The 26,672-nt window shown below is 38.0% G+C and overlaps 1 protein-coding gene across 2 annotated transcripts; it reads right to left on the bottom strand.

The window, feature by feature from the left end:
- Window positions 1–1,083: 1,083 nt before the first annotated feature.
- zgc:158659 (uncharacterized protein LOC791141 homolog) lies at window positions 1,084–22,519 on the bottom strand. 2 transcript variants are annotated; one of them, XM_051105025.1, is made up of 22 exons: window positions 22,122–22,519; window positions 18,039–18,255; window positions 17,802–17,964; window positions 15,937–16,146; window positions 15,611–15,861; window positions 13,240–13,491; window positions 13,081–13,166; window positions 11,536–11,641; window positions 11,277–11,429; window positions 10,417–10,548; window positions 10,154–10,278; window positions 9,919–10,000; window positions 8,681–8,845; window positions 8,487–8,590; window positions 8,038–8,209; window positions 7,801–7,907; window positions 7,550–7,671; window positions 7,389–7,467; window positions 7,128–7,298; window positions 5,544–5,661; window positions 3,711–3,862; window positions 1,084–3,437 (listed from the first exon to the last, which is right to left on the bottom strand). In XM_051105025.1, the coding sequence occupies exons 2-22, from the start codon at window positions 18,225–18,227 to the stop codon at window positions 3,164–3,166; spliced, it is 3,213 nt and encodes a 1,070-aa protein (XP_050960982.1). In that variant the 5' UTR covers window positions 18,228–18,255; window positions 22,122–22,519; the 3' UTR covers window positions 1,084–3,163. The 2 variants fall into 2 exon arrangements, with proteins under 2 accessions (XP_050960982.1, XP_050960983.1); XM_051105026.1 differs by lacking the exon at window positions 22,122–22,519 and adding an exon at window positions 20,650–20,852.
- Between the last annotated feature and the right edge of the window lie 4,153 nt (window positions 22,520–26,672).

Below are 26,672 nucleotides of genomic sequence, written 5' to 3'. Positions count from 1 at the left end.
TTCCTGAATGATCCACAGCTGTGTTTGTTTGTTTAGTGATAGTTGTTTATGAGTCCCTTGTTTGTCCTGAACAGTTAAACTGCTGCTGTTCTTCACAAAAATCCTTCAGCTCCCACAAATTCTTTGGTTTTTCAGCATTTTTGTATTTGAACCCTTTCCAACAATGACTGTATGATTTTGAGATCCATCTTTTCACACTGAGCACAACTGAGGGACTCATATGCAACTATTACAGAAGATTCTTTGAATCTCACTGATGCTCCAGAAGGAAAAACCATGCATTAAGAGCCAGGGGTGAAAACTTTTGAACGAAATGAAGACGTGTACTTTTTTTGTATTTTGCTTAAATATCATATATTTTTTTTCATGTAGTATATATATATATATATATATATATATATATATATATTTTGCAGTGTCAGATTAAAAAAAAATCAAACAGAATAAAAGCGTATTAAAAAATGCATGTTTTGATGCTCAAATGGCACTGGGATTGAATACTGTTTAACTGGGTTTCAATGGGGACGTTTTTGTCCATAAGGTTCTGAATGTCACTATTTTTAATATATTGTGTAAAATAGATTTATGGGAGAAAATAGGGTGAAATATTAAAATTCCAATAAAGGACACACAAAAATCAAACATTCTAAGCAAGCAGGCTTTTATATTTAAAAAAGTTTATTAAACGACTCACGGCCCGTAACACTAAACGATCACTAACAGACACTCCCGATTGGTCCACGATCATGATTACAGTACGGTGATTGCGTCCTACATCTACTGCTCCTGATCTGTTATTGCTCGCTCACAAACAGCAGAAATGAAATCAAAAGGATTCATGCACTTACAGAAAGACGTCTGATGAACGCTGAGGCTTTAGTCCTGCCAGCGACTCTTCCTCTCTGAGAACAGCTGAAGATCTCGCTCTGCTCTCGCTGCAACACAATATCTGATCTGAGAACAGCCGCTCCAGCGGTGAACTGATTACACTTCAATTTAAGTTAAACACACAAGCAAGTAAAGGCGATGGATTCATTAATGGTCGATTGTATCTCGCAGAATTTGAATCGGCTGGTTTCTACAGTTTCTGATTGATGAAGAAACGCTGACTGATCGATCGATCGATTGATTGATTGTAAACTCGCAGAGATTTCGATTGGCTAAATTTCGTCGCGTCTCACAGTGTCGCATCAAACGAAGGTAGAAAATAGAATTGCAATAGAATTTCTCTAAACATGCTAACTGTTCTGTCCAGCAGTGCATAAGCTCTTTGTTGCGTGGAAGACTAGCGGAGAACCAGAACCGTCGGCTGCAGTGCATTCTGGGTAGTGTCTTTGACATGACGTCTCCTGCTGTTTGGTTTAAAGGTGGCAGTGCCAATCAAAGCTTGACCTTTGACCTTGATACCCTGAGGAGGACTGTAAACGCTACTGAACCGACCGCAGACTCGTCATCATCATCTTCCTCATCGGAGTCTTTCCGGAGGTACGACTCGTCTCTGTCTCTGTAGTGGTTTCCCATGAGCCTTTATGGCTTCAGACACTTTCTGAGGAAATCTGTACTGTTCTGGAAACTTCCTGTTGCTTTTTAAAGCGTTTCAGCGGTTTGTCACAGTATCAGGCGGTGGGTGTGTGTGTGTGTGTGTGTGGTTTCTCGTTAGCGTTCAGTGCACTTCATTTTCATAGTTGCCCACAGTTTCTTTCCTGTGGTGACGTATTTCCTATTGAAACAGGAAGTTGGGACACATCAAAAGTGCTCGTCCTGCTGAAGGTCATGTGGCTCTCATATGGAAGCTTCGCTCTTGTGCTCGAACCAAACGCCGGCGTGTTGCGGTTTGACCTTGCTAACAGCGTTCGAAGCTAGCGTGTTCGTTCATGTGTGCAGAGAAAATGAGTTTCACCCCAAAATCAGAAGACAAAAACAAATAAATCTGATTTAACCTGAAGAAAATGGAGCCAGTTTTCATAACTCATTACGGAATAAATACTACAAAAAAATAAAAATGCAAAACTGTATAAAAAATAGTACTGTGAATTATAAATACTATCTAAATACTAGATTGATATTTTTGTCATCCCTAGTGAATAGATGTTCAATTATTTCATACTAAGTACAGCTCAAGTCCTTTAACATAATTACTGACGTATCGCCGGAGCCCTACTGATATAAAAACTGTAGTTAAACTTTATTTGGAGAACTACTTGTGCCCAATGGATATTTCTTAATATGAAGCCTAAAATATGTTTTAATGTCATTACTGATGAGTATTGTGTGATCTTTAAATAATGTCTTTAAATGCAAAATCAAATATACTTCAGTATATCTTTAGTTGGACTTCAGCTCTACGATTAAAGTGTATTAAGTACGAAATGAGCTGTTTCATTTTAGCAGACTTCAAATATACCAGTTTAGTATACTAACGGTACAATTGCAGGGTATTTTTATGAAGTACATAATATGTGAATGTATTTGTAGTATACTTAGCATGAAATAAATGTATTTTAAATACATTTTAGTATATTTTCACTAGGGATGCTACTGTAATGAAAATTTGGACTAACTGTGTTTTGATTATCATGACAATGCAAAATATCTTAAAAACGAATATAATTTCTTCTGTGTTGCTTGTGATTGTGGGGTGGAATATAAATACAGTTGGTCAAAAGTTTACATCCCCTTTACTAAATCATACGACGTCATGTTTTTCACATGCTGCCCTGAATAATCGGTTTCACATATACACCACAAGACTAAATAATAACTGACTAGACACAAATAACCCATCTGAATATTTATATACACTTTTTAATCCTGTGTGTCATCTCAGTGTGAACAAATGGATCCAAAATCAGAGCCCAAATGTGCAGAAGATGCAGGATTGTTCTGGAGAATAGTTATATGGGTATAATCTGATAATGAGTGATTTTTCTGATCAGTGTCTCTATGACAGATTTAGTGCAGGAATAGAAGAAGAAGAAGAAAAAGACGACAATCCTTACAAATACAACAGGGCTTTGACTCCTACAGGCAACATGACGTTTGTAACTCCTCTGATTTTGCTCAAACGGTCATCCTTTTTTAGATTCATTAAAGGGGATGTAAACTTATGACGCAGCTGTACATCACACTGAAATACGAGTGTGTGTGTGTGTGTGTGTGTGTGTCAGTGCTCGTTGGGCATGTGTCGGATGGTGTGGAATATCCAGTCCATCTTGGTGGTCCATCCTCCATGGTGGGCGTCGTTCATCTGTTTGGTGAAGTACTCCAGAGCGTCCTGCTGGTTCTTCTCCAGCGCCAGCGTCTTGCGCAGGTACGCGATGTCGTCGAAGCTCTGCAGCTCAGGCATCCCACAACCCAACAGCAGAGAGAAGAGGTTGATGAAGAGGCTGGCGTGCTGACGGATGGCCAGATACGCTTTATAACACATCTCCTGAAACCTGAGACACACCGACGGTAAGAGACACGTCATACTGAACACACATGCGCTGCGGCGAGAGAGAGTGGTCTCCATAAGGAAACAAGCTCATAAATCACATAGAATAAATTATTTTGAGAAAATGCCTGTGAGGGGTAGGTTTAGGGTAAGGGGATAGAAAATACAGTTTGTACAGTGGAAAAATTCTTACGTCTATGGAATGAGCCTGTAAACCACATATACAAGAACGTGTGTGTGTGTGTGTGTGTGTGTGTGTGTGTGTGTGTGTTCACACCTCTCAAACTCTTTGGTCTTTGTGCACTCCTGCACACCCTTACTGATGACGATCAGGAAGTCTTGTGTGAGAACAAAAGGAACTCGCTCTCGCTTGTATCCAAATTTCTTCTTTTTATGATCCAGGAAGTGACCAAAGTCGATGTGAAACAGCTGCAGGAAACACAAACACAATCAGTTTCACACTAAAAAATTAAAGTAACTCTGTCACTTTCCTGTTCATTACTGTGAAGGTGCTTTTGAATCAATCTGAACTACACAGTAACTCCAAAGTGCTGTATATCACAAATAATTATGATAATATAAAAATAATATTAACATAATAACATAAATCTGTTTTGTATTAATCTAGGGATGCACTGACGTATCGGCTGCCAATATTTATTGGCTGATTTTTGATTATTTTAAAGTCATCTGGCGTATTGGAAATAGCAGCAAAGGGCCGAAACCGATGGTTTATTCATTAACTGCGTGGACACGATGAGCTGCATGTCTGCTGCATAATCCACCGTGTTTCTCTGGACAAAATAAAAACATACTTGCCGAAACAAAATAAAATCTGTACAAAATATAGTTCGTCAGACGGCATGCGGCCCATGAAATTCATCATAGGTAACTCTTAATGGCAATCTGTTTATCTGAGGATATGTCACGAACCGCCAAGCATCAGGACTACATTTAAGTGAAAATGAATGGCAGGTAATCTGCAGCTTTTTGTGTGTTTGAACACAGGATAGTGTAGAACACAAATTCACAAAGTCACATCACGCATCTGTGAACGGAGAAAACACAATACATACACGAAATATATTTCACTTAAATCATTAACAGATTAACAAAATGAAAGAAAACATTGTGCTGAGTTTCGGATCATTGTAACACACTCTGAAGTTGATGGAAAGGTGTCATCCAGATACACTGCGAATATGGAAACATGACGATTTGTGCAGAATGACAAAAGTAGGCTTCAATTTTGCTTTTAAATTTATTTGTTTTGGTTTGAAGTTTATATTTAGCCTAAATACAACTTTAGAGCATTTGTTGGGAAGAGAAGAGAACTAAAATAGCCTAATTGTGTTTGTAATATTTGTAAATATTTTGCCTTATTTTCACCAGTATTTTAGCCTACATTATTTCTGAATGTAATAATAAAATGCGACGTACAACAAATCCATGCAGCAAACATTTTTACATATCTTGAAGAAATACTTTAATGTCTTTAAAGCGTTGACAGTTTTTCTTTTGTTTAATACATGTGGTCAAAATCTAGAAACGATGATGTTGTATTGACTATGACTAAGCACAAGGCAGACTACCAGACTACTACTATCAAGACCTTCTTTGTTTTTTTTGTTTTTTTTTCTTCCTTTTTGAAGAAAGAAAACGCTGTGCCTTATTATTATTTTTATCATTATTATTACAGGCAAAGAAAACGTTTTAAAAATAATGTAATTAACCAGTATTTTTTCTACTCAACCTGGTTTTGGAGCAGTAATAATACAGAGGAACACGAACAGAAACGTTTAAATTATTATTCTGCTCAGAGTGAATCGATCAAAATGTTGTTTTTTTTTTCATTTTTAAGCCCTGCTTTATTTAAATGACCAATATCAGTATCAGAATCAACCAATAGTTGTTTGTTAAAATTGGTAGTGGCCAAAAATAATCTTATATAAATCACTACAGAAATACAGGTGACTTGTTTATCATTTCAATACATGATAATTTTGTCTCATAATGTTGTCATTTCTGGTTCTCACTGGAATCAATTCTCATGCAGTGCAGTGACACAGTGTGTGTGTGTGTGTGTGTGTGTGTGTGTGTGTGTTTGTACCTGTCCGTTCTCCTTCACCATGATGTTGCTGTTGTGTCTGTCACCGATACCCAGAATGAACGTGGCCACGCAGTATCCGGCACACGAGCGTGTGAATAAATCGATGGCTCTGTCGTACCTGAGAGAGAAACAGGCTCAGTTTAGAACACAACAGTTGCTTCTGGAAATAAAAACTTCTCATTTTTCATTATTAGGAAAACTGTAACAGTAAACCTTTAAAGACAGATCTACGGTGAGCTCTGAGTTTGTTAATCGAAGGAATATGCTTTTGCTGAAGCCATTCATACACAATATTTCAACACATTTTTTGTTTAAAGAGGTGAAAAACTACATTACAGAAAATTCCACCAGTCAGAAAGTGAACAAACTACATCTCCCAAAATACTTAAAAGCAGCTTCAAACGATCCCAAATGCGGTTGTAAACGATCCCAGCCAAGGAAGAAGGGCCTTATCTAGTGAAACGATTGGTTATTTTCATCCAGATAATACCATTTATTTACTTTTTAATGTCAAACGCTCGTCTTGTCTTTCTCTCCCTGAACTCTGTGTATTCTGACTCAAGACAGTTAGTGTATGTCGAAAAACTGCAATCGTATTTTCTCCCTCAACTTCAAAAATCATTTCAGAATCATCCTACATCACTGCAGAAGAACAGACACAGTGTTTGCAAAGTGAACATGCAAAGAAGATCAAACACCCTTAACCAAAAAGGTAAAACAACGATATAGGACGATTCTGAAGTTGAGGGAGAACATGAGATGGGAGTTTTTCCACATACACTAACTGACATGAACTGGAACGACAATAGTCCAGGCAGAGTAAGACAAGATGAGCATTTGACATTAAAAAGTATATAAATTGTATTATTTTAATGAAAATAGCTGTTCGTTTCACTAGATAAGACCCTTCTTCCTCGGCTGGGATCGTTTACAACCGCATTTGTGATCGTTTGAAGCTGCATTTAAACTGCATTTTGGAAGTTCAAAATTGGGGCACCATATCAGTCCATTATATGGAGAAAAATGCTGAAATGTTTTCCTCAAAAAACATAATTTCTTTATGACTGAAGAAAGAAAGACATGAACATCTTGGATGACAAGGGGGTGAGAACATTATCTGTGAATTGTTGTTCTGGAAGTGGACTTCTCCTTTAAGTTCACAGTCTTGTATCTTTGTCTTTTTGTCTAATTATCAAACACTTTTTTGCTTCAAATCAAAGTTTGTAATGTTGTGACTCTCTTTGTAGCTGGTTGGTTTGGTTTGTGGATTTTAACTCGTAAATGAAGACTTTTTAAAATCCCTATGGGAAAAATACTTACAGAATCAATGGCGTTACTGTTTAAATGAGTGAATTATGAATTATTCCAAAAGAAAACTTGTTTTAATGTGCATCAAATCAAAGCGTTTCTGTTTCTGTTTCTTGCTCCTCGCTGTTCAGGTCATTTTAATGGTGTTGTTTTTTTAAACAGTTATTTAATTTATCAATCATGACAATCATGTGTTTAAAAGCATGTAGTCATGTGCTGTAGACCACAATCATGTTTTCAGTGTGATGGGGGTGTGTGTGTGTGTGTGTTTCTTACGCCTCTCCCTTGTTCTTCTCTCTGATCCAGTGGTGCAGTGTGTTGCTGTTGAACTGCAGCGCCCCCTTCAGGCCTCCTTTACACTGAATCTGCATGATGGTGTGTGAGTTCTTCACCACCTCGATGAGGCCGACACAGTCGCCGATGGACAGACAGCCGTACGGCAGCATTCTACACACACACACACACGCACACACACAGAGTTAGCCAGCTGTGATTGGTGGATGTGCGTGAGCAGCGGGCTGTGATTGGTCGACTCACCGCAGGTCCAGCCCCTGATTCTGCCAGATATTCTCCATGATTTTAATAATCTGCAGCGTCAGCATGTCTTGCCGTAGATCTGCGTCACACACAGATAGTAAATATTACATCACAGATCCGGTCGTGGCGTAGGGTTACAGATAAATGAACACACAGCTCACCGTCCCCGTTTTTAAAGATGATTTCGTTATTGGTGAAGAGCAGCTCGCTCATGATATCTGGATTCTCCCAGTTCAACCACAGCGGTCGTTTGGCTGAAGACATGATACGACACTCCTCCAACCTACAACACAGAAATATCAGAGATCTCCAGAGAGGATTTTGGATTTGTCTTTTTATGGCTCCATGAATCAGGAAATACTGTCAACAGACACATTACATGTACTGTATGTGTTTATGTGTGTGTGTTTACCTGAGATTCCCCAGCTGATGCACGGGGTTCAGAGGAGAGACAAACCCCTGCAGCGCCTCCATGTAGTCGGGGCGGGACATGTGCTCCACCAGGAACTTCATCTGGGTCTGCAACAGCCAATCAGAATGCAGGATGAGCTTCATCAACCAATCAGCAGTCTCAGTCAGGATGAAGAAATCACTGGATCAGGTTAGTGGCGTCAGGTTTGTAAATATTAGCGAGCGTCTTCTGTCTCACCTTCTGCGTCTCGTCTTTCTTCTCCTGTTTGAGCGTGTCTGTGAGGTTCACCAGCTTGTCCATGGCCTCCACCTGTCTGTTCAGGTGTTTCAGGTACATGCCGCACGCCCGACAGAACGCCTCCAACAGCAGCCCGAAGCGCCGAGACACCGTTTTATTGTGCATCTCGGACCTACACACACACACGGGTTATTATCCTCAAATACAACTAACATCTTAAAACTACAATTACCTCAAATAAAATAAACATTTATTTTGCATATAAGCCTATTTGAATCACAAATTAATGTGCAGATCTATAGCAGAGATTTTTACATTACAGTTAAGAGAGTTTGCAGGCATATGTGTGCAACTGTCATGAAAATAATGTTTCTTTCTTTTGATTTCAGGCTGAAATGTGACCTGGATGTGTTTTCATGAGATTCACACACATTCATGTCTGAACTCACTTCAGATGCCAGAAGAAGAAATGCCCGATCCTCTGATTGGTCAGCGCTTTCTTGATCAGGAACCGAGCTAAAGGGTTATCCAGATACATCTCGTATTTCAGGACCTGAAAACACACACACACACACACATTCACAAATAGACATGAAACCTGTGTGGAATCTGCAGAGATAAAGCTGGATTCTGACACACACACCTGCACGAGCTGCAGCAGGTACTGGCTGAGTTTGTCGTCCGTCAGGCCCTGGATCAGGCAGCGCAGGGCAAACTCTCGCACCATGGGATCAGGGAAGTTACAGTCCAGCAGCTCCAGCGCCGATTCAGGCTGCATGAGCGGCCAGTCCTTCAGCAGACAGTAGATCTACACACACACACACACACGAGAGAAGGGAGTCACGTTTACATCAAGGATTTTTTTCGAAAAAATATTCAAATGCTTCAAAGTTTTTACTGTTATAGCTGACAGAAATGACATTTATCAATAACATTTCTCATGTGTCAACACAATCTTTTTCTGTTTAACTTTAGTGCATAAATTCAATATCGACACATGACAAAATTTGTGTTGTTGCTCACATTAAAGCTTTTTTTTTTTTCATTTCGTTTTGTTAATTTATTAATTATTTAGAAAAAATATATTTTAGATATAAGCCTATTTGTTTCTTTTATATATAGCTTCATTATGATTTTTCCGCTGCAGGTGTGTGATGTGATCATGTGAATCCTCACTGCTGTTTGCGTGTATGAAATTAATCCCTGGAAAACCAATGTAGGTAATCGAATGGGTCACAGCCACGTAATTTAATTGTAATTTAACATCATCTTGTCGGTTAACGCTTAATAATGGCTTAACAACCGTCGTTTATTGGTTAAGAGAAATAAAATAACCAAAATGAATTTTCCTATTTGCAATACAGTCTAATAAAAGTTAATCATGAAAATAATAATAACACAGCTGCACCTGTTTATGAATATTGCTTGATGCTCAAAAAGTCTATCTAAATAGTCTATAGGCCTAATGAAGTACAAAAAAAAAACTCATGACAGTTGTTAATAAAAATAATTTTATGTAGGCCTATACAATTAAATAATAGCTTATATGATAAAGTTTTGTTTCAAAAGGATGAAGAACAGTCATCCCTAAAAAATTCCTTTGGTGTATTGTAAAAAAAAGCAAGCTGTTTGAGCTGTTTCCGTACATAATTTCGCCTCTTGCGCCAATCACATACAGCTCAAACAGCTTGCTTTTTTTTACAATACACCAAAGGAATTTTTTAGGGATGACGTCATCACGCACACCATTTTATTTGTAAATAGCCAGTTGGATGAAAACAGGCTGGAGACAGCAGATTTCGCAAAGTTTTTTTACGCATATTCTCTGTCAATAACAAAACACTGCAAAAAAACTGGATGGAAGCTTGTCTATTGACGTACCTGAGACACCTCGTCCCGTGAGTTCCACTTGACGGACAGCAGGAGTTTGGGAAGACTTTCTGGAATATTCACACAGTAATGCCTGAAACACAAACACATTGAGCTGTCGTAATATTTGCGTGAAGAACAGACATGAGTTTTAATTTTCCCTCCTGTTGTGTTCAATTCACATCAAACGTCAAATGTGCCCAACAGGCCTTCGGTGCATGATAACGCAGACTGTGCGTGTGTTTACCGATGTCTCCACAGGAAGTCTTTCTCTTGTTCCGAGAGCTCATACAGCGGGTCTCGACTGCACAGCGCGCGCAGCTGCTCGGCGTCCGCCTGCGATATGGAGCTGTCACACGCCAGACGACTGCTCTGATTGGCCAGAGACATTCAGCATGAGATCTGGATTCACTCTGACGGTACGTGAATGTGTGTGAGTGTGTATATGTGTGAGTGTGTGTTGTACGTGTGTGTGAGTGTGTGTGAGTGTGTGGTATTGTGTGTGTGTACCAGCCCCAGACAGTAGCTGTATCCCAGCTCACGGGAGATGCTCCAGTTGGCGTGTTCCTCGATCTGCTGCTCATCAGGAAACACCACCGTCTGGTTAAACCAGGGAAACTCCAGCTCCACACACGGCGTCTCCTGCACTCGCAACACACAACACGCAACGAGGTCAGCCGTGTGAGGCATTTCACTTTATTTCATCATATTTATCACTACATGTGACCCTGGATCACAAAACCAGTCATAAATGTCAATTTTTTTAAATTGATATCTATGCATCAAGAAAAGCTGAAGAAACAAGCTTTTCATTGAAGTGTGGTTTGTTAGAACAGGACAATATTTGTCTGAGAGACAACTATTTGAAAATCTGGAATCTGAGGGTGCAAAAAAATCCAAATATTGAGAAAATCACCTTTAAAGTTGGTCAAATGAAGTTCTTAGCAATGCATATTACTAATCAAAAATTAAGTTTTGACATATTTACGGTAGGAAATTTACAAAATATCTTCATGGAACATGATCTTTACTTAATATCCTAATGATTTTTGGCATAAAAGAAAAATGGATCATTTTGACCCATACAATGTATTGTTGTCTATTTCTACAAATATACCCGTGATGGTTTTGTGCTCCAGGTCACATATAGTTATTTTTGCTGGAAACTGTTGTGCATTTGTCATTTTTATTAGTTTAGTTTAATATATATTTTAAAAATGTTACTATTCAGTTTTAGTTTTAGATCACTTTTAGTGTTTTATTCCAGTTAGTAAGTTTAGTGCTTCATCTTGAACTTATCATTTTCATTTTAGGTTTTATATATATTTTTTAATTTTATTGCAGCTTCATAATAGTGGTGCCTCACACACCTTGTTTGGGTTCGATCCCGACACTCCGATGGGGTTGAGGAGATCCTCCAGGCCGTGAGGAACCGGCCACAAACCCAGAGCCACTTTCCCGCTGACCAGCGTGTCTTTATAGTCGAAGAGGTTGATGTTTCCCCAGGCCAGAGGACAGTGTTCCTGCACACACACACACACACACACACACACACACACACACACACAGATCAGCAGAGAGGAGCTCACAGTCATAATCAGGACAGGATCAGGAAAGGTCAAAGTTCACCTCTTTGGCTCCCTTGCGACCCTTGACGGAGCAGATGGACAGACAGAGACGAGCAGAACGAGGAACGTCGGTCAGGTAGATGTCATACGACAGCCACTCGTTCCACCTGTGAGAGAGATCGTGTACACGTCTGAGAATGTTGGGCTTCTTTTGAGCACAAATGTCTAAAGATTCTTAAATCAAAACCCTAGTGGAAAAGTAATAGATTTAAAATGCATTTATTTTATACTAAGTATAGTTCAAGTCTAGTAGCATATTTACTAACATATCGTTTGAGACTTACGGATATAAAAATTATATTAAAAAAGTTTGATGAAACTTTATTTGGAGAACTACTTGTGCACAATGCACATTTCTTATATGAATCTTATGTTTTAGTGTCATTATTGATGAGGATTGTGTGATCTTCAAATAATATACTTCAGTATATCTTTAGTTGGACTTCAGCTCTACTTCTGCACAACTGAAGGGCATTAAGTACAAAATTAGTTTGATTTTGGCAGACTTTAAATATATCAGTTTAGTATACTGAAAGTATGTCTGTGAAGATTCATTCATCCAGGTAGAAGTTTCTTCTAAATAAAGTTTAATTTACAAAAACCACTGGACTTATAGTGAAAGTACAATTGCAGGGCATTTTTAGTTTTTATGTACATAATATGTAAATGTATTTGTAGTACTATCCCTTTAGCATGAAAAAAATGTATTTTAAATAAATTTTAGTATATTTATTTTTAGAATATATTTACTGGAGACGTAAAATGACAGAAGATAAGCTGTCTTGTTTTCTAAGAAACTGAACATAATGAAGTGAGTTTATGATTAAAACAAGAACAAATGGGGTCCGAAAAAAATTAATTCAATAGGAAAACAAGTTTTTTGCTGTGACTCCACTGCTAAATATTTTTCATTTTAATTCTGATCAGTTTTTCAGAAACCAAGATGTAATATCTTCTGTGATTCTGCATCTCCAGTAAATGAAGCTTAATTGAACAATGTTTACAAACAAGTCAAAAATACTGAGGAAGATCATCATTTACTGGAGTGTAGTTGCTCATACGTGACTGTTGAGTGACAAAGATTCTATTCGATTCGATTCTACTATTAATTAAGAAAATCGAATGTTTTTACTTCCATTTTGATTGATATAAGGAAGCATTTTATATTTATAAATCCATATACAAAATATTTCGTTTTACATCATATTTATATTAAGTAAAAATAATGTTCCATGAAGATATTTTGTACATTTCCTACCTTAAATATATCAAAACTTAATTTTTGATTAGTAATGTGCATTGCTAAGAACTTCATTTGGACAACTTTAAAGGTGATTTTCATAATATTTCAATTTTTTTGCACCCTCAGATTCCAGATTTTCAAATAGTTGTATCTCAGACAAATATTGTCCTATCCTAACAAACCATCCATCAATGAAAGCTTATTTCTTCAGCTTTCAGATAATGTATAAATCTCAATTTCCAAAAACTGACCCTTATGACTGGTTTTGTGGTCCAGGTTCACATGTGTGTGTGTGTGTGTTACCGTGGGTTGGAGCAGGGCACTCTCTGTGTATTGACGTTGTCACACAGCGGTTCTCCTCCGTGATATATTCCTGTCCTGACGTAGATCTGTCACAAACACGCATGATGAGCGAATGACTGACACCATCTTTCTCTGTCTCTCAGTATGTTTGTGTCTCACCTTGTCTATGTCTCTGATGTTGACGTTAACGTAGGTGGCGCACAGCAGCCGTACTCTCAGGTGTGTGTTGAAGGCCCAGAGGGATCGCGGTGACCCCGGGTCTCCTCCGCCGGGGCAGGGGCTGGGCTGAGGCGTTCGCCGGCTGTAGGACGGAGGCATGAATCCGCTGGCGGGCAGCTGACTGTACAGACTGTCCTTACTGACCAGCATGAGGTGAGGCAGACGGCCCAGCGTGATGCAACTCCTGATATACTGAACACACACACACACACACACCAGTGTCAGCACACTCTGAACCTGTGCTCAGTTCACCTGATTCATTAATGACCACAGACAGTAATCAACTCTCCTCTCAGAGGTGATGAAGCAGGAGGAAACTTTTGCATGTTTGGATCAACATGAGGATGAGTAAATGTTTTTGTTGAACTGTTCCTTTAAGACAAGAAGCCCACTGGGCTACACCAGGGGTCACCAGACTCGGTCCTGCAGAGTATGACTTCAACCCTAATCAAGCTCTTACTAGGTAAACAAGAAACATCCAGGCAGGTGGCCCTCCAGGATCAAGTTTGGTGACGCCTGTGCTACACCTGCACTAGTAAGTGTCTCTGAACCGTCACTGACTGTGAATGAACGGCTCAGATCAGTGTCACCACCTTGTGGACAAAATAATGAAAAAACTACTAGAAAAGGTACTGAGATGATGATGTATTGTGTAAAAAGTTTAAGTGTACTGTGGACCTAAAGGGACAGTTCACCCAAAAATGAAACTTCTGTCATTTACTCTCCCTAATTTACTCACTCAACCTGTATGAGTTTCTTGTGACTTTATGTTGAACAAAATAGAAGATATTTTGAAGAATGCTGGTGACCATAGTATGGAAGTCAAAGGGCCACACGATAAATTGGATTTTAATTTTGATAGTGATTACTGCTTCTCTCAGCTGTTTCAGCAGAATTGTGTCTGATGATGGCCCACTGGTTATTTATCCTGAAAACATTTTTATTTTAGTTATTTTATTTTTAAATTTTATTTTTTTATTTTATTTTTTTATTTTTGACATTTGCTTTATCTTGCATTGATAACACGCCTGTTTCCGCAACTGAATAAAACATTTAAAAAGGTAATTGTGACTTTTTATCTCAAAATTGATATAAATGATATAAACTCACAATTATGAGAAATAAAGTCAGAATGATGAGATTTAAACATGCAACTAATATAACTAATATAAACTTGCAATTGTAAGAAAATCTCTTTTGTCATCAGAATTGGACTTTATAACTCATAATTGCTTGTTTATATCTCACAATATCTCAGAATTGCAAAATTAAAAAAAAAAAGTCAGAATTGTGACATAAAGTAAAAATTGTGAGATATAAGTTTGCAATTGTTAGAAAAAGTCAGAATTGTGAGACAAAGTTGCAATTACCTTGTTTATTTTTTTTTTAATTCAGTGGAAGAAACAGGCTTCCATAAATTAGAGCTTTTCATTTAAATGGATGCACTTTCTGCCTAGTGTTTTAATTAATCCTGAATTATGAAACCATTTGTATGCATTTTCTCTACACTGAGAAAGCATACACTCTCAAAAAAATCACTGATAATCTGAAAACTCCAGAAAACATGCATGAGTTCCTTCAGTGTGATGTTCACTTGATTTGCGCTTATGTGAAGATGCAATAGTTCTGATTAAATGTACAAGGAAATTCCTCAAATGTGACCCTGGAGCACAAAACCAGTCATAAGTCGCATTAATATATTTGTAGCAATAGACAACAATACATTGTATGGGTCAGAATTATTGATTTTTCTTTTATGCCAAAAATCATTAGGATATTAAGTAAAGATCATGTTCCATGAAGATATTTAGTAAATTTCCTACCGTAAATATATCAAAACTTAATTTTTGGTTAGTAATATGCATTGCTGAGAATTTCATTTGGACACTTTAAAGGTGATTTTCTCAATATTTAGATTTTTTTCATTTTCTCAATTTCAAAAAAATGCCACTTATGACTGGTTTTGTGGTTCAGGGTCACAAATGACAATAACTGTGAGCAAAATAATTTCAGTTATCAGTCCCTGATATAACAGAGTATCCACCTTATTTTTCAATGTGAAAGTAAGCTGTTTTCTGGTAATGTGTGAGACTTCTGATTCATAAGCCGCCGTAAGGGAAATAACGTGAAGAATAATGAAGTGCAGTAAACGGTAAAACTGTTTCATCAGTTTGCAATATCAAGCACCAAAACGAGCGGTTTTGTAGAGCTAAAAATTGCTGGACACGGATGACACTAGAAGCCAGGCCCATAATATTCACAAACGGATGCACCCGCTCTTACGGAAAAAGTAAGGTGGAAAGATTCATACCTTGTACTGGCTGAGAGGGTATTTCTCCAGGAAGTACTCGTCGCATCCGCACACTTTGAGGATGTACTGGCCCTGGTACTCCTGCACGCAGAGACGCAGCTGCTGCGCGGACAGATGCATGCTGCGCGTCTTCTTGCGGATGGCTTCTGCTATCAGCTGCTCCGGCAGAGAGTCGTGCGCGATCTTCAGCGTGTACTTCTGCTTGGAGTTGGACGGGGACACGATCACCCAGATGGTGACGATCAGACGGCCTGCAGAGAGACAGACGGTCGGGTGAGGCTCGAGGAAGATGGGAAAGCGGGAGCGTAACGGCGACGCTGACGCACCTTTGTCGAGTTTGCTGTAGATGTGCTGCGGCAGATCAGGTGAGGACTCCACATTGGGAGGATAGACGTACAGCGCCTGTGTGTGTGCGCCTCCTCCCTCACGCTCCTCCACCGCCTCCCTGCACACGCTCAGAATGTTCCTGCGGAAGTCCTGCACCTCCGGATCCTTCACCAGCTCAAACTCACAGATGGGCATCCCTATAGCGAAACCTGAACACACACACGTGACCAGCATTTAAACAAAACTAAATGTGAGAATCAAGTGCACATCAAGATCAATCACGTCACAGAATGCAGAGCTTTACTGATGAGCTGAACATTTAATATCTGACTAATGATATTAGATAAACAACCAAAAATAATATCCTGTGATGTAAAATTACTCTACTTTTTTTGTCAAATCATGATATTTTGAATTGAAAACATAGGCTATTATTTAACTGATTAGTGTAACTCATTACTGAATGTGATGCGACACAAAACATGAATGGAGCCATTTTCAACAAACAGTTGAGGTCAAACGTTTACATCCCCCTTTCAGAATCTGCAAAATGTTAATTATTTTATCAAAATTAGAGGGATCATACAAAATGCATGTTATTGTTTATCTAGTACTGACCTAAATAAGATATTTCACATAAAATACGTTTACATATAGTCAACAAGAGAAAATAATCGTTGAATTTATACAAATGACCCAGTTCAAAAGTTTACATACGCTTGATTGTTAACACTGTGTTGTTCCTGAATGATCCACAGCTGTGATTGTTTGTTTAGTGATAGTTGTTTTTGAGTCCCTTGTTTGTCCTGAACAGTTAAACTGCTGCTGTTCTTCACAAAAATCCTTCAGTTCCCACAGATTCTTTGGTTTTTCAGCATTTTTGTGTTTTGTGCATTTGAACCCTTTCCAACAATGACTGTATGATTGAGATCCATCTTTTCACACTGAGCACAACTGAGAGACTCATATGCAACTGTTACAGAAGATTCAAACAGTCACTGATGCTCCAGAAGGAAAAAACATGTATTAAAGGCCGGGGGGTGAAAACTTTTGAACAGAATGAAGATGTGTAGATTTTTCTTTTGTCTAAATATCTTTTTTTTTTTTTTTTTCATTTAGTACTGCCCTTCAGAAGCTACAGAACATACTTACATGTTTCCCAGAAGACTAAATAAGTTAAATTTACCCTGATCTTCAAATTCCAAAAGTTTTCACCCCCTGGCTCTTAATGCATCGTTTTGCTTCTGGAGCATCAGTGAGTGTTTGAACCTTCTGTAATAGTTGCATACGAGCAGTGTTGCCAAGTCCGTGGTTTTCCAACGGAATAAGGCTATTTTAAACTGTTGCTGTGGGTTGTTTTTGATGTCTGCAGGTTGAAGTGACCCCAATAACGTCAAATTTAGCCCCTGAAATACGAATTTTACCAGGGAAACCCTGACAAAAAAAAGTGTATTTTATCCCATGGGTGGGATAAAATATGCGTCTCTCAGTTGTTGGATGGATCTCAAAATCATACAGTCATTGTTGGAAAGGTTTCAAGCACAAAAATACTACTAAACAAACAAACACAGCTGTGGATCATTCAGGAAACAACACAGTATTAAACTGTTGAACATGGTCAGTTTTATAAATTCAACTATTATTTTCTCTTGTGGATTATATGTAAACATCTTTTATGTGAAATATCTTATTCAGGTCAGCACTCGATAAACAAAAACATACATTTTGTATGATCCCTCTTATTTTGGTAAAATAATTAACATTTGGCAGATTCTGAAAAGGGGGTGTAAACTTTTGACCTCAGCTGTATCAGGCCTATGACTAAGAGTGCTTATATATTTCTGGATCATTGATACACACTGACCGATCTCCCTGTTGAGTATCTTCTCCTCTCTGTTCCCCAGTGGCTCGATGACCTTCAGGATGGGGTGAAAGAGCCGGAGGTCACACAGGCGGCGCGTCTCATCGTAGAACTCCTCCCTCTCGGCCTCCTGCGTCACTCCCACAAAGATGTAGCAGGACTCCTCCTGCGGGCCAATCAGAGCGTGATCAGAGCGCTTCGCCCGTGTCACGTGACGTTCGTGTGTGGAGGTGCGCGTACCTGCAGCAGGTGGTAGAGCGGGTATTTGCGGGCCTCGCTGAAGAGCTGCTGTTTGATGCTGGTCAGCGGAGCTTCTCTCAGACACTCCAGACTGACCAGGATGCCGTTGGGCAGACAGCAGTCCACCAGGATACGAGGAGGCATCAGGTGAAGCCCCCATAATTCTCCTGATGACGGCCGAGGAACCATGCTGGCCCCGGACACACACACTCAACACCTGCAAACACACACACACACACACACACACACACACACACACACAGAAACAGAAAACAGTGCAGTTTAAGACATCTCCTCCATGTCTTCTGTCATCTGATTGATAGTTTAGAGTGTTTTATCCAGTAAAAGCTCTTTTAGTGTAATTGTAAAAACATCCAGCTTCAGCTGGTGCTTCAAGTGTGTTTTTGCTGTCAAATCTTGACTGATTTTTGTCAAGTAAATGTCAGAATAACTTGTGTAATATTTCCAGATGAACTCTTACTGGACTGAAGCTTTACTTGATTCTCCATGAATCATTTTAAGTGTCAAATCTGATCATCAGGATCTTTTGAGGAGCTTTACTTTCACTGTTCCTCAGTGGAGGAATGATCTTCCCAAGCCTCTAAAACATCTCACATCTTTTAAGGAGCATTTATTTGTTCATCTCTCAATCAATTGGATTGCACTGCATTATATGTTTGGATCATTTCAATCTCATCTTACTGAGACATATTATTGGTGATATTGGTGAGATTTTACGTCAGTATCTGCTCTACTGTTATAAAGATCTCATTGATTTACATTACAAGCAGCAGAATTTCATCATATTGATATTAGCATATTGCTGAATATTGCATATTTTTGCTCGGTTAAGTCTCTGGAAAAAAAGCTGTGTTTAGCTGTTTTTTTTTTTTTTCGGCCATAAAATCCTGATGATCAAAACAGAAAACACAAATACAAAACATATTTAAATGAGTAGAAATTAAACAAATATTTTCTCTAAAGTAAAACATAAATATACACTACCACTCAAAAGTTTGGGATCAGTAAGACTCTTCTGCTCATCAAGGCTGCATTTATTTGATTAAAAATACAGAAAAAAACTGTAATATTGCAAAATGTTATTATAACATAAAATAATGTTTTTTTTATTTTAATCTACTTTAAAATATAATTTATTTCTGTGATGCAAAGCTGAATTTTCATCAGCTGTTACTGCAGTCTTCAGTGTCACATGATCCTTCAGAAATCATTCTAATATGCTGATTTATTATCAGAATTATCAATGTTGGAAACAGTTTTTTTTGGAACCTGTGATACTTTTTTTCAGGATTCTTTGATGAATAACAAGTTAAATAGAACAGCATTTATTTAAAATAGAAATGTTTTCTAACAACGTAAATCTGTGCTATCACTGATTATTAATTTAACACATCCTTGGTGAATAAAAGTATTAATTTCTTTCAGAAAAAGAAAGAATAAACTTGTACTGACCCCAAACTTTTGAACAGTAGTGTATATTGTTAGAAAACCTTTCTATTTTAAATAAATGCTGTTCTTTTTAACCTTTTATTGATCAAAGAATCCTGAAACAATTATTAAGCAGCACAACTGTTTTCAACATTGATAATAAATCAGCATATTAGAATGATTTCTAAAGGATCATGTGACACTGAAGACTGGAGTAATGATGCTGAAAATTTGTCTTTAATTAAATATATAGATACAATTTTAATGCATATTAAATCAAAAGATCACAATAATATTTCACAATATTACATTTTTTTCTGTATTTTTGATCAAGTGAACACAGCCTTGATGAGCATAAGAAACGTCTTTAAAAACCATTAAAAACTGTACTGATCCCATGCATTTATTTTTTCCAACTCTTATTTAATATGTCAGGCTTTACAGGGTTCAATGAATCGGCCACAATATTCATCTTATCAGTGTTTCAACGGAGGGAAAAGATTTTAAAGCTTTGTTAACATTCCTGAATGAACAAAAATAGACTCATTCGTTGATGTTTTGATAATCTCATATGATGCGATATTGCAGCTCTTTTGTCCTGATCAAAGTGGGCGCGCACACGGGCACGCGCAGCTGCTGGGGGATGTGGGGCGCGAGCGGCACAAAGAGCAGAACCCTTAACATATGTGACGAGCTACTGTAAATACTGTAAATATCCATCACGACAGAAAAATAAAGCGATACGGCAGAATCATAGCGGGTGTGACAAAAAACATCGATAAGCGATACTGATAAAAGCTTCTGCTACGTGACTAACGTTATATGTGAATATAAATGGAGAGTGTAATATGAAATCGATCGTGACAGAAATATACAGTGTTACGGTAAAGTCGCCACTGACGGGAATATAAAGTGCTGTTATTGTTTCGGTGAGCGCGTCCTACCGATGCGCGCGCCCGCGGGTCTAACCGGCACCGGTAGAAATCGATTTGACAACAAAAGACAAACGTGATGATTATGACACACAAACACAGGAAAGAGGCGAAAGAGAAAAACGCAGAAGCGCAGTGATGCTGTTTAACCAGAGCAGCGACAGAATCCATCACACGAGCACAAACACCGACACATGACAAACACCGCACAAACACCGACACAAACCCACCTGCGCGACAACTCACTGTCACACCCGCATACCGGTGACCCGCGTGCGCCCGGTGACCCGACAAACGCTCATGAGCTGATGTGTGATGTCAGCGGAATAAAGCCATCATCATCATCATCATCATCATCAGCCGCTTCAGTGTTGCCCACCGGTCAGTATCTGCCTCTCTCTCTCTCTCTCTCTCTCTCTCTCTCAAAGCATTTTGTCCCGTTACCGGAGAACAATGAATCCAGCGGGCGCGAGTGCGCTTTTATCGGGAACGCGCTCGAACTGTCAACGGTTCATCACGAGACTTTATTCAGAAATATGAACTGCCGGGCCACATTTGAAAATATGTATCATTTATTTTATTTTATTTTATTTTATTTTATTTTAAATATATATATTTTATTTATATATGTGTATATATTTAAAATGAATTAATATTAAATAATGGAAATATGAACTGCCGGACCACATTTGAAAATATGTATCAATGATTTATTTATTTATTTTTTTAGTATTTTTTATTTATATATGTGTATATATTTAAAATGAATGTATATAAAATAATGGTAATATGAACTACATGATCACCTTTTAAAATATGCATAAAATTATTTATTTATTTTTGTAATAATTTTTATTTATATATGTGTATACATTTAGAATATGAACTGCCGGGCCTCATTTTAACATATCTATCAATTATTTTTATTTATTTATTTATTTATTGTAATATTTTTAGTTGTATATGTGTATATATTTAAAATGAATTAATATAAAACAATGGAAATAAGAACTGCCGGGCCACAAACACAGACACATATATTGTGTGTGTGTTTGTGTGTGTGTTTAAAATTAATTCATATAAAATAATTTATACTTATTATAAAATATTTAAATTCATCTTATAGGAATGTTTGTAAAACTGAACATACCTACAAATTGTTCTTTAATTGGACATAATATAATTTTATATTTATCTATTTGTTATGTTTTATTATTTAAATAAATGTTAAAATTAGAATGAAAAAAAATAATAATAATATTAAAACTACACACACTTCAAATTGTTCTTTGACTGGACATTCTTATGAGATAAATATGAAAAAATACACACATGAATATAATACATAAACTTATTACAATACATAAAATATCATCACACGACAAAAACAAAGCCTACAGTGCTGTGGCAGTCGTCCTGCTAATAACTGAATTGAACACAGCCGATCAAACGAGTGTGAGTGTTTGTCTGTCGTTCAGCAGATGTGATCTAACAGACGACTGTTTTTCTCTCCATCTATATGAAGATTAAAATCTGTTGACCTCTTTTCCTCTAATCTCTTTCTCTCATTGTCTCCTTCACTAACGGGCCGCTGTGTAATTAACTGAGCGTCTCATTAAAGACACTGTGTGTGTCTGTCAGCTGTACAATCAGCAGCATGTGTGTGTGTGTGTGTGTGTGTGTGTGTGTGTGTGTTACTCACCGGTCGTCTGTCTGTCTGTCTGTGCAGCTCATCAACATCATCACGCGTGTCTCCGTCAGGATCATGTGAGATTCACACTCAAACTCCTCTGGATTTTCTCAGGATCTGTGTTTCCCTCCTCATTCCCTCTGTGCAGGAACAACGATCACTTCCTCTCTCACACACACACACACACACACACACACACACACACACACACACACACACACACACCTCAATACAATCTAACAGCAAACGCTCTGAATGTGTGAACGCACAATTTACAACTTAAATCCAGTGAAAACTTCACATAAGCACAGATCACTCACAACTTAGATACATGCTGACACACACACGCATTTCACACTCAAACACACACAGGTTTGGCTTTGCCGGTCTATTGTTCATATTTCCTGTTTTCTAACCTCATATCTGTGAGTATGGGTGTATGCGTGTGTGTGTGTGTGTATTTATTATTATTATTGTGTGTGTCCTGTACTCTTTCTCTCTCTGTCCTAGTGCAACAACAGGAAGCAGCTCTGACTTACGGCTCAACCACACACATGCACACAACACACACACACACACACATCTTAATCACTCCATCACACACCAGAACAGTCATTGATGATCTCATATCAAATACAATGACCGGTGTGTGTGTGTGTGTGTGTGAGGCTGAACTCTTCATCTTTGCCTTTATAAACAGTGCTGATTCTCCTCCTCCTCCTCATTTTCTTCACCTTCAGTGGTCTCCACAGGATCAAATGTGTCTGCTGGTCACCCGTTCGTCTCTCTGTCAGAGGGTCAGAGGTCATGAGGTCAGACACAAGTCATGTCTATAGCACTTTATACAATATAGATTGAACTGAAGCAGCCTCGCAGTAATAAACAGGTTAATAACAGTGTTAAAACTGCAGAGTTCATCAGTTATGAAACAACTTTCACTTCTACAGGAAACAGTAACGTTTTCTTGTGATTTGACAGGGCAGAGTCACAGTGACAGCAGATGATAGAGGAAGGAGGACCGTCTCAGATAAATATAGTTTATTTATAATCAGCATTTTCCTCTGTTTGTTTTCCTCAGCTATTGTTCCTATGCATTGCCCAGTTTATAATGTGTTTTGGGGTTGGCAGGTTTAGCAGAGGGGACGTGGCCTAAAAAAGCACTGTTTTAGCTCTTAAAGGGGTAGTTCACCCAAAAATCATTCTGTTTTCATTTACTTGCCTTCAGGTTGCGACCCCAAACCTGCTTGTTTGAGCTTCTTTCTTCTGTTGAGCTCAAAAGAAGATATTTAGAAAAAAGCCACTAACTTTCCTAGTATTTTTTTTTTCAACATCTTCTTTTGTCTTTAGCAGAAGAAAGAAACTCAGACAGGTTTGGAACGGCATGTGGGAGAGTAAATGATAGAATTTGAATGTTTGGTTGAACTATCACTTTAATAGAAAGATCAATGTAAAAATGTTTTAGTTTTATCCATCTTATTAATTGTATTGGCTTTTGTTTTTGTTTTTTATTTTTTACATGTTGTTCTTAATAATCATTTTATTTATTGAATTTAATGAATGGAACAAGACCAAAATTTGTGCAAACTATAAGTTCCTATTAGTCAAGCAGGATTTGTGTATTTAAGGCGGTCGTCACTAGAGGGAGTGTGTGTGTTTGTCACTGAAGTTGCTGTCAGTGTCTCTATTGAGGAGAGACACAAGTCAACAATCCATAATAAAAGTCCATCTCCTGTGGTCTCTCACATCAAAATCGAACCACATATTTGTTTAACATTATCAAAACTGTGTTATTGTCTGATGAATATACTAACATAAAATAGCTCTCTTCGTGAATTATGAGTATGTTAGCTACCACAGCTATAAATACTTTAAATAACATTGAACCTGTGGTCAAACGTCTATCACAATTGCGAAAATTCTGGGGTAGTTGGATTGGGAATGGCGGGGGGGGGGGGGGGTTGTCAATGTCAAAATCAAGCCTTCGCCCTAGCTGTGATGGTTCTGTCCACTAGAGGGAGTGTCCTATTCAGCGGTCTGTAGGGTTTGACACACAGGTCATGTGACAAAACTGTTTGAAGTGTTCTTGGCTGTTTAATGCATAGTTTGACAACAGCACACAGTACACTAACAGTCATTAACTAGCAGTCAAATTTCAAATAAACAAAAATCTGGCTCTACACCTCTCTTTACTTTATTCAAAGTTGATCTAAACAAGTACATGGAAACTATCTAAAGTTAATCATAAAGCCGTGAAAAATCTCTATATGGATCCTTTGTGTCTTTGTAAGGTGTAAATTTACTTATCTTATTTTGTTAAGATGGAAACACATCCCTTAAGAAATATAACCATGGTTTTACTGCTACTACTACAAAAAGGTTACTATGGTGAAGCCACGGTAACCACAAATTAATCTTGGCTTTGATGCACTAGCCATAGTTTAACCATAGCACTTGCAGTAAAACTGTGGTTAACTGTGGTTAACACTGTTACTATACTATAATAAAATGAATTTTCTTAAGGGATTTGTATCTGTGTATACTTTCTTTCTTTTTCTGTTTACTGTTTTTCATTTTTTTTTATAACTGTACTGCCCTGATGATTTGATGTTTTGGACTGTTTAATAATAATAAAAAAAAAAGAAATCAGAAAAAAAAGATTTGCGATATGCACTCCAACGTCATGATCTGATCTGAATCAAAAGACTCACGAACTCGTTACAAGTTTCCGATCCAAATCAAATGATTCACGAATCCGGTCTAAATCAAATGATTCGCGATCCAAGCTCCGAAGTTGCGATCCAAATCAAACGATTCGCGAACCCGCACTAAAGTTCCGATCCGAATCAAATGATTCGCGAATCCGGTCTAAATCAAATGATTCGCGATCCAAGCTCCGAAGTTGCGATCCAAATCAAACGATTCGCGAACCCGCTCTAAAGATCTGATCTAATTCAAATGATTCGCGAACCCGCACTAAAGTTCCGATCCGAATCAAATGATTCACGAATCCGGTCTAAATCAAATGATTCGCGATCCAAGCTCCGAAGTTGCGATCCAAATCAAACGATTCGCGAACCCGCACTAAAGTTCCGATCCTAATCAAATGATTCGCGAATCCGGTCTAAATCCCAAGCACTAAAGTTCCGATCCGAATCAAATGATTCGCGAATCCGGTCTAAATCAAATGATTCGCGATCCAAGCTCCGAAGTTGCGATCCAAATCAAACGATTCGCGAACCCGCACTAAAGTTCCGATCCGAATCAAATGATTCGCGAATCCGGTCTAAATCAAATGATTCGCGATCCAAGCTCCGAAGTTGCGATCCAAATCAAACGATTCGCGAACCCGCTCTAAAGATCTGATCTAATTCAAATGATTCGCGAACCCGCTCTAAAGATCTGATCTAATTCAAATGATTCGCGAACCCGCACTAAAGTTCCGATCCGAATCAAATGATTCGCGAATCCGGTATAAATCAAATGATTCCCGATCCAAGCTCCGAGGTTTCGATCCAAATCAAATGATTCGCGAATCCGGTCTAAATCAAATGATTCGCGATCCAAGCTCCGAAGTTGCGATCCAAATCAAACGATTCGCGAACCCGCACTAAAGTTCCGATCCGAATCAAATGATTCGCGAATCCGCTCTAAAGATCCGATCTAATTCAAACGATTCATGAACCCGCTCATGATCTGAATCAAATTATAATTTCAAGGTTTTATCTCATCATAATTTCGATTTAGTATGTCATAATTTAGATTTTAAGGTCATAATTATGAATTTTGATGTCATAATTTTTACTTTTTGTGTCATAACTTCGACTTTTTATGTCGTGATTTTGATTTAGTACATCAGAATATCGACACATCGCTACTGAAATACAATAACGTGAAGAAACGAGACGGAACATTATACTTTTGAATAAGAAAAAATGTGAACAGAAACCCAAAGAACTGATGTGACTTACTGCTTTTTGCGTCCTTTCTAATCATTCGTCCTGTCGTTAAACGAGACAAACGACCAGCATTCATGATCAAAAATGAATCATCTGACATCAATCTGACTGAGGCACCTCAGAAAACCGTTAAGAGCGCGCGCCCTCACTTCAGCTGTCAATCATCCACTCGCGCGCGCTCGTGACGCCTCATTTCACATTTACACATTTAAAAATAAACTTTTTATTTATTTATTTTATTTAATTGGAGATGCCTCTATGTTTTCTAGAAGATAAGATATACACAACATAGCTAGTACAGAAAAAAAAACTAGCCTCCCTTCCCTCCCTTTTCTTCCTCTGCAAATACAGTACAACTAAAACGATGTGATAAGAAAAAAATATATTGTTGTGCTACTAACTGAGACTTGGATCAAGATCACATTTCTTCTGGAGCTTTCTGTGGAAAAAAAAGTTTTGCAACAGGTTGGACTGCAAAACTACATTTCCCAGAAAACCCCTTCTCCTGCAGAAACGAGGGAGGGTCTCTTTAAAACTCGCTGTCGGCGATAATTTCATAAATTGCATAATGTCACTGTCACACAACGCGTGTCATCTTTTTTCAGTC

This window comes from Labeo rohita, unplaced genomic scaffold (assembly GCF_022985175.1).
Source record: "Labeo rohita strain BAU-BD-2019 unplaced genomic scaffold, IGBB_LRoh.1.0 scaffold_87, whole genome shotgun sequence".
NCBI lineage: Eukaryota > Metazoa > Chordata > Actinopteri > Cypriniformes > Cyprinidae > Labeo > Labeo rohita.
The sequence above is the reverse complement of the archived record's forward strand: the minus strand, read 5'-3'. Positions and strand labels throughout refer to the sequence as shown.

Excerpts from the sequence above, each read along its gene's own strand:
- zgc:158659 (XM_051105025.1), bottom strand. The coding sequence starts at position 18,227 with ATGGTTCCTCGGCCGTCATCAGGAGAATTATGGGGGCTTCACCTGATG. Across the intron at positions 15,862-15,936 it reads CTACAGCAAACTCGACAAAG|GCCGTCTGATCGTCACCATC; the intron begins GTGCGTCAGCGT and ends GTCTCTCTGCAG. Across the intron at positions 7,468-7,549 it reads CATCTTTAAAAACGGGGACG|ATCTACGGCAAGACATGCTG; the intron begins GTGAGCTGTGTG and ends TGTGTGACGCAG.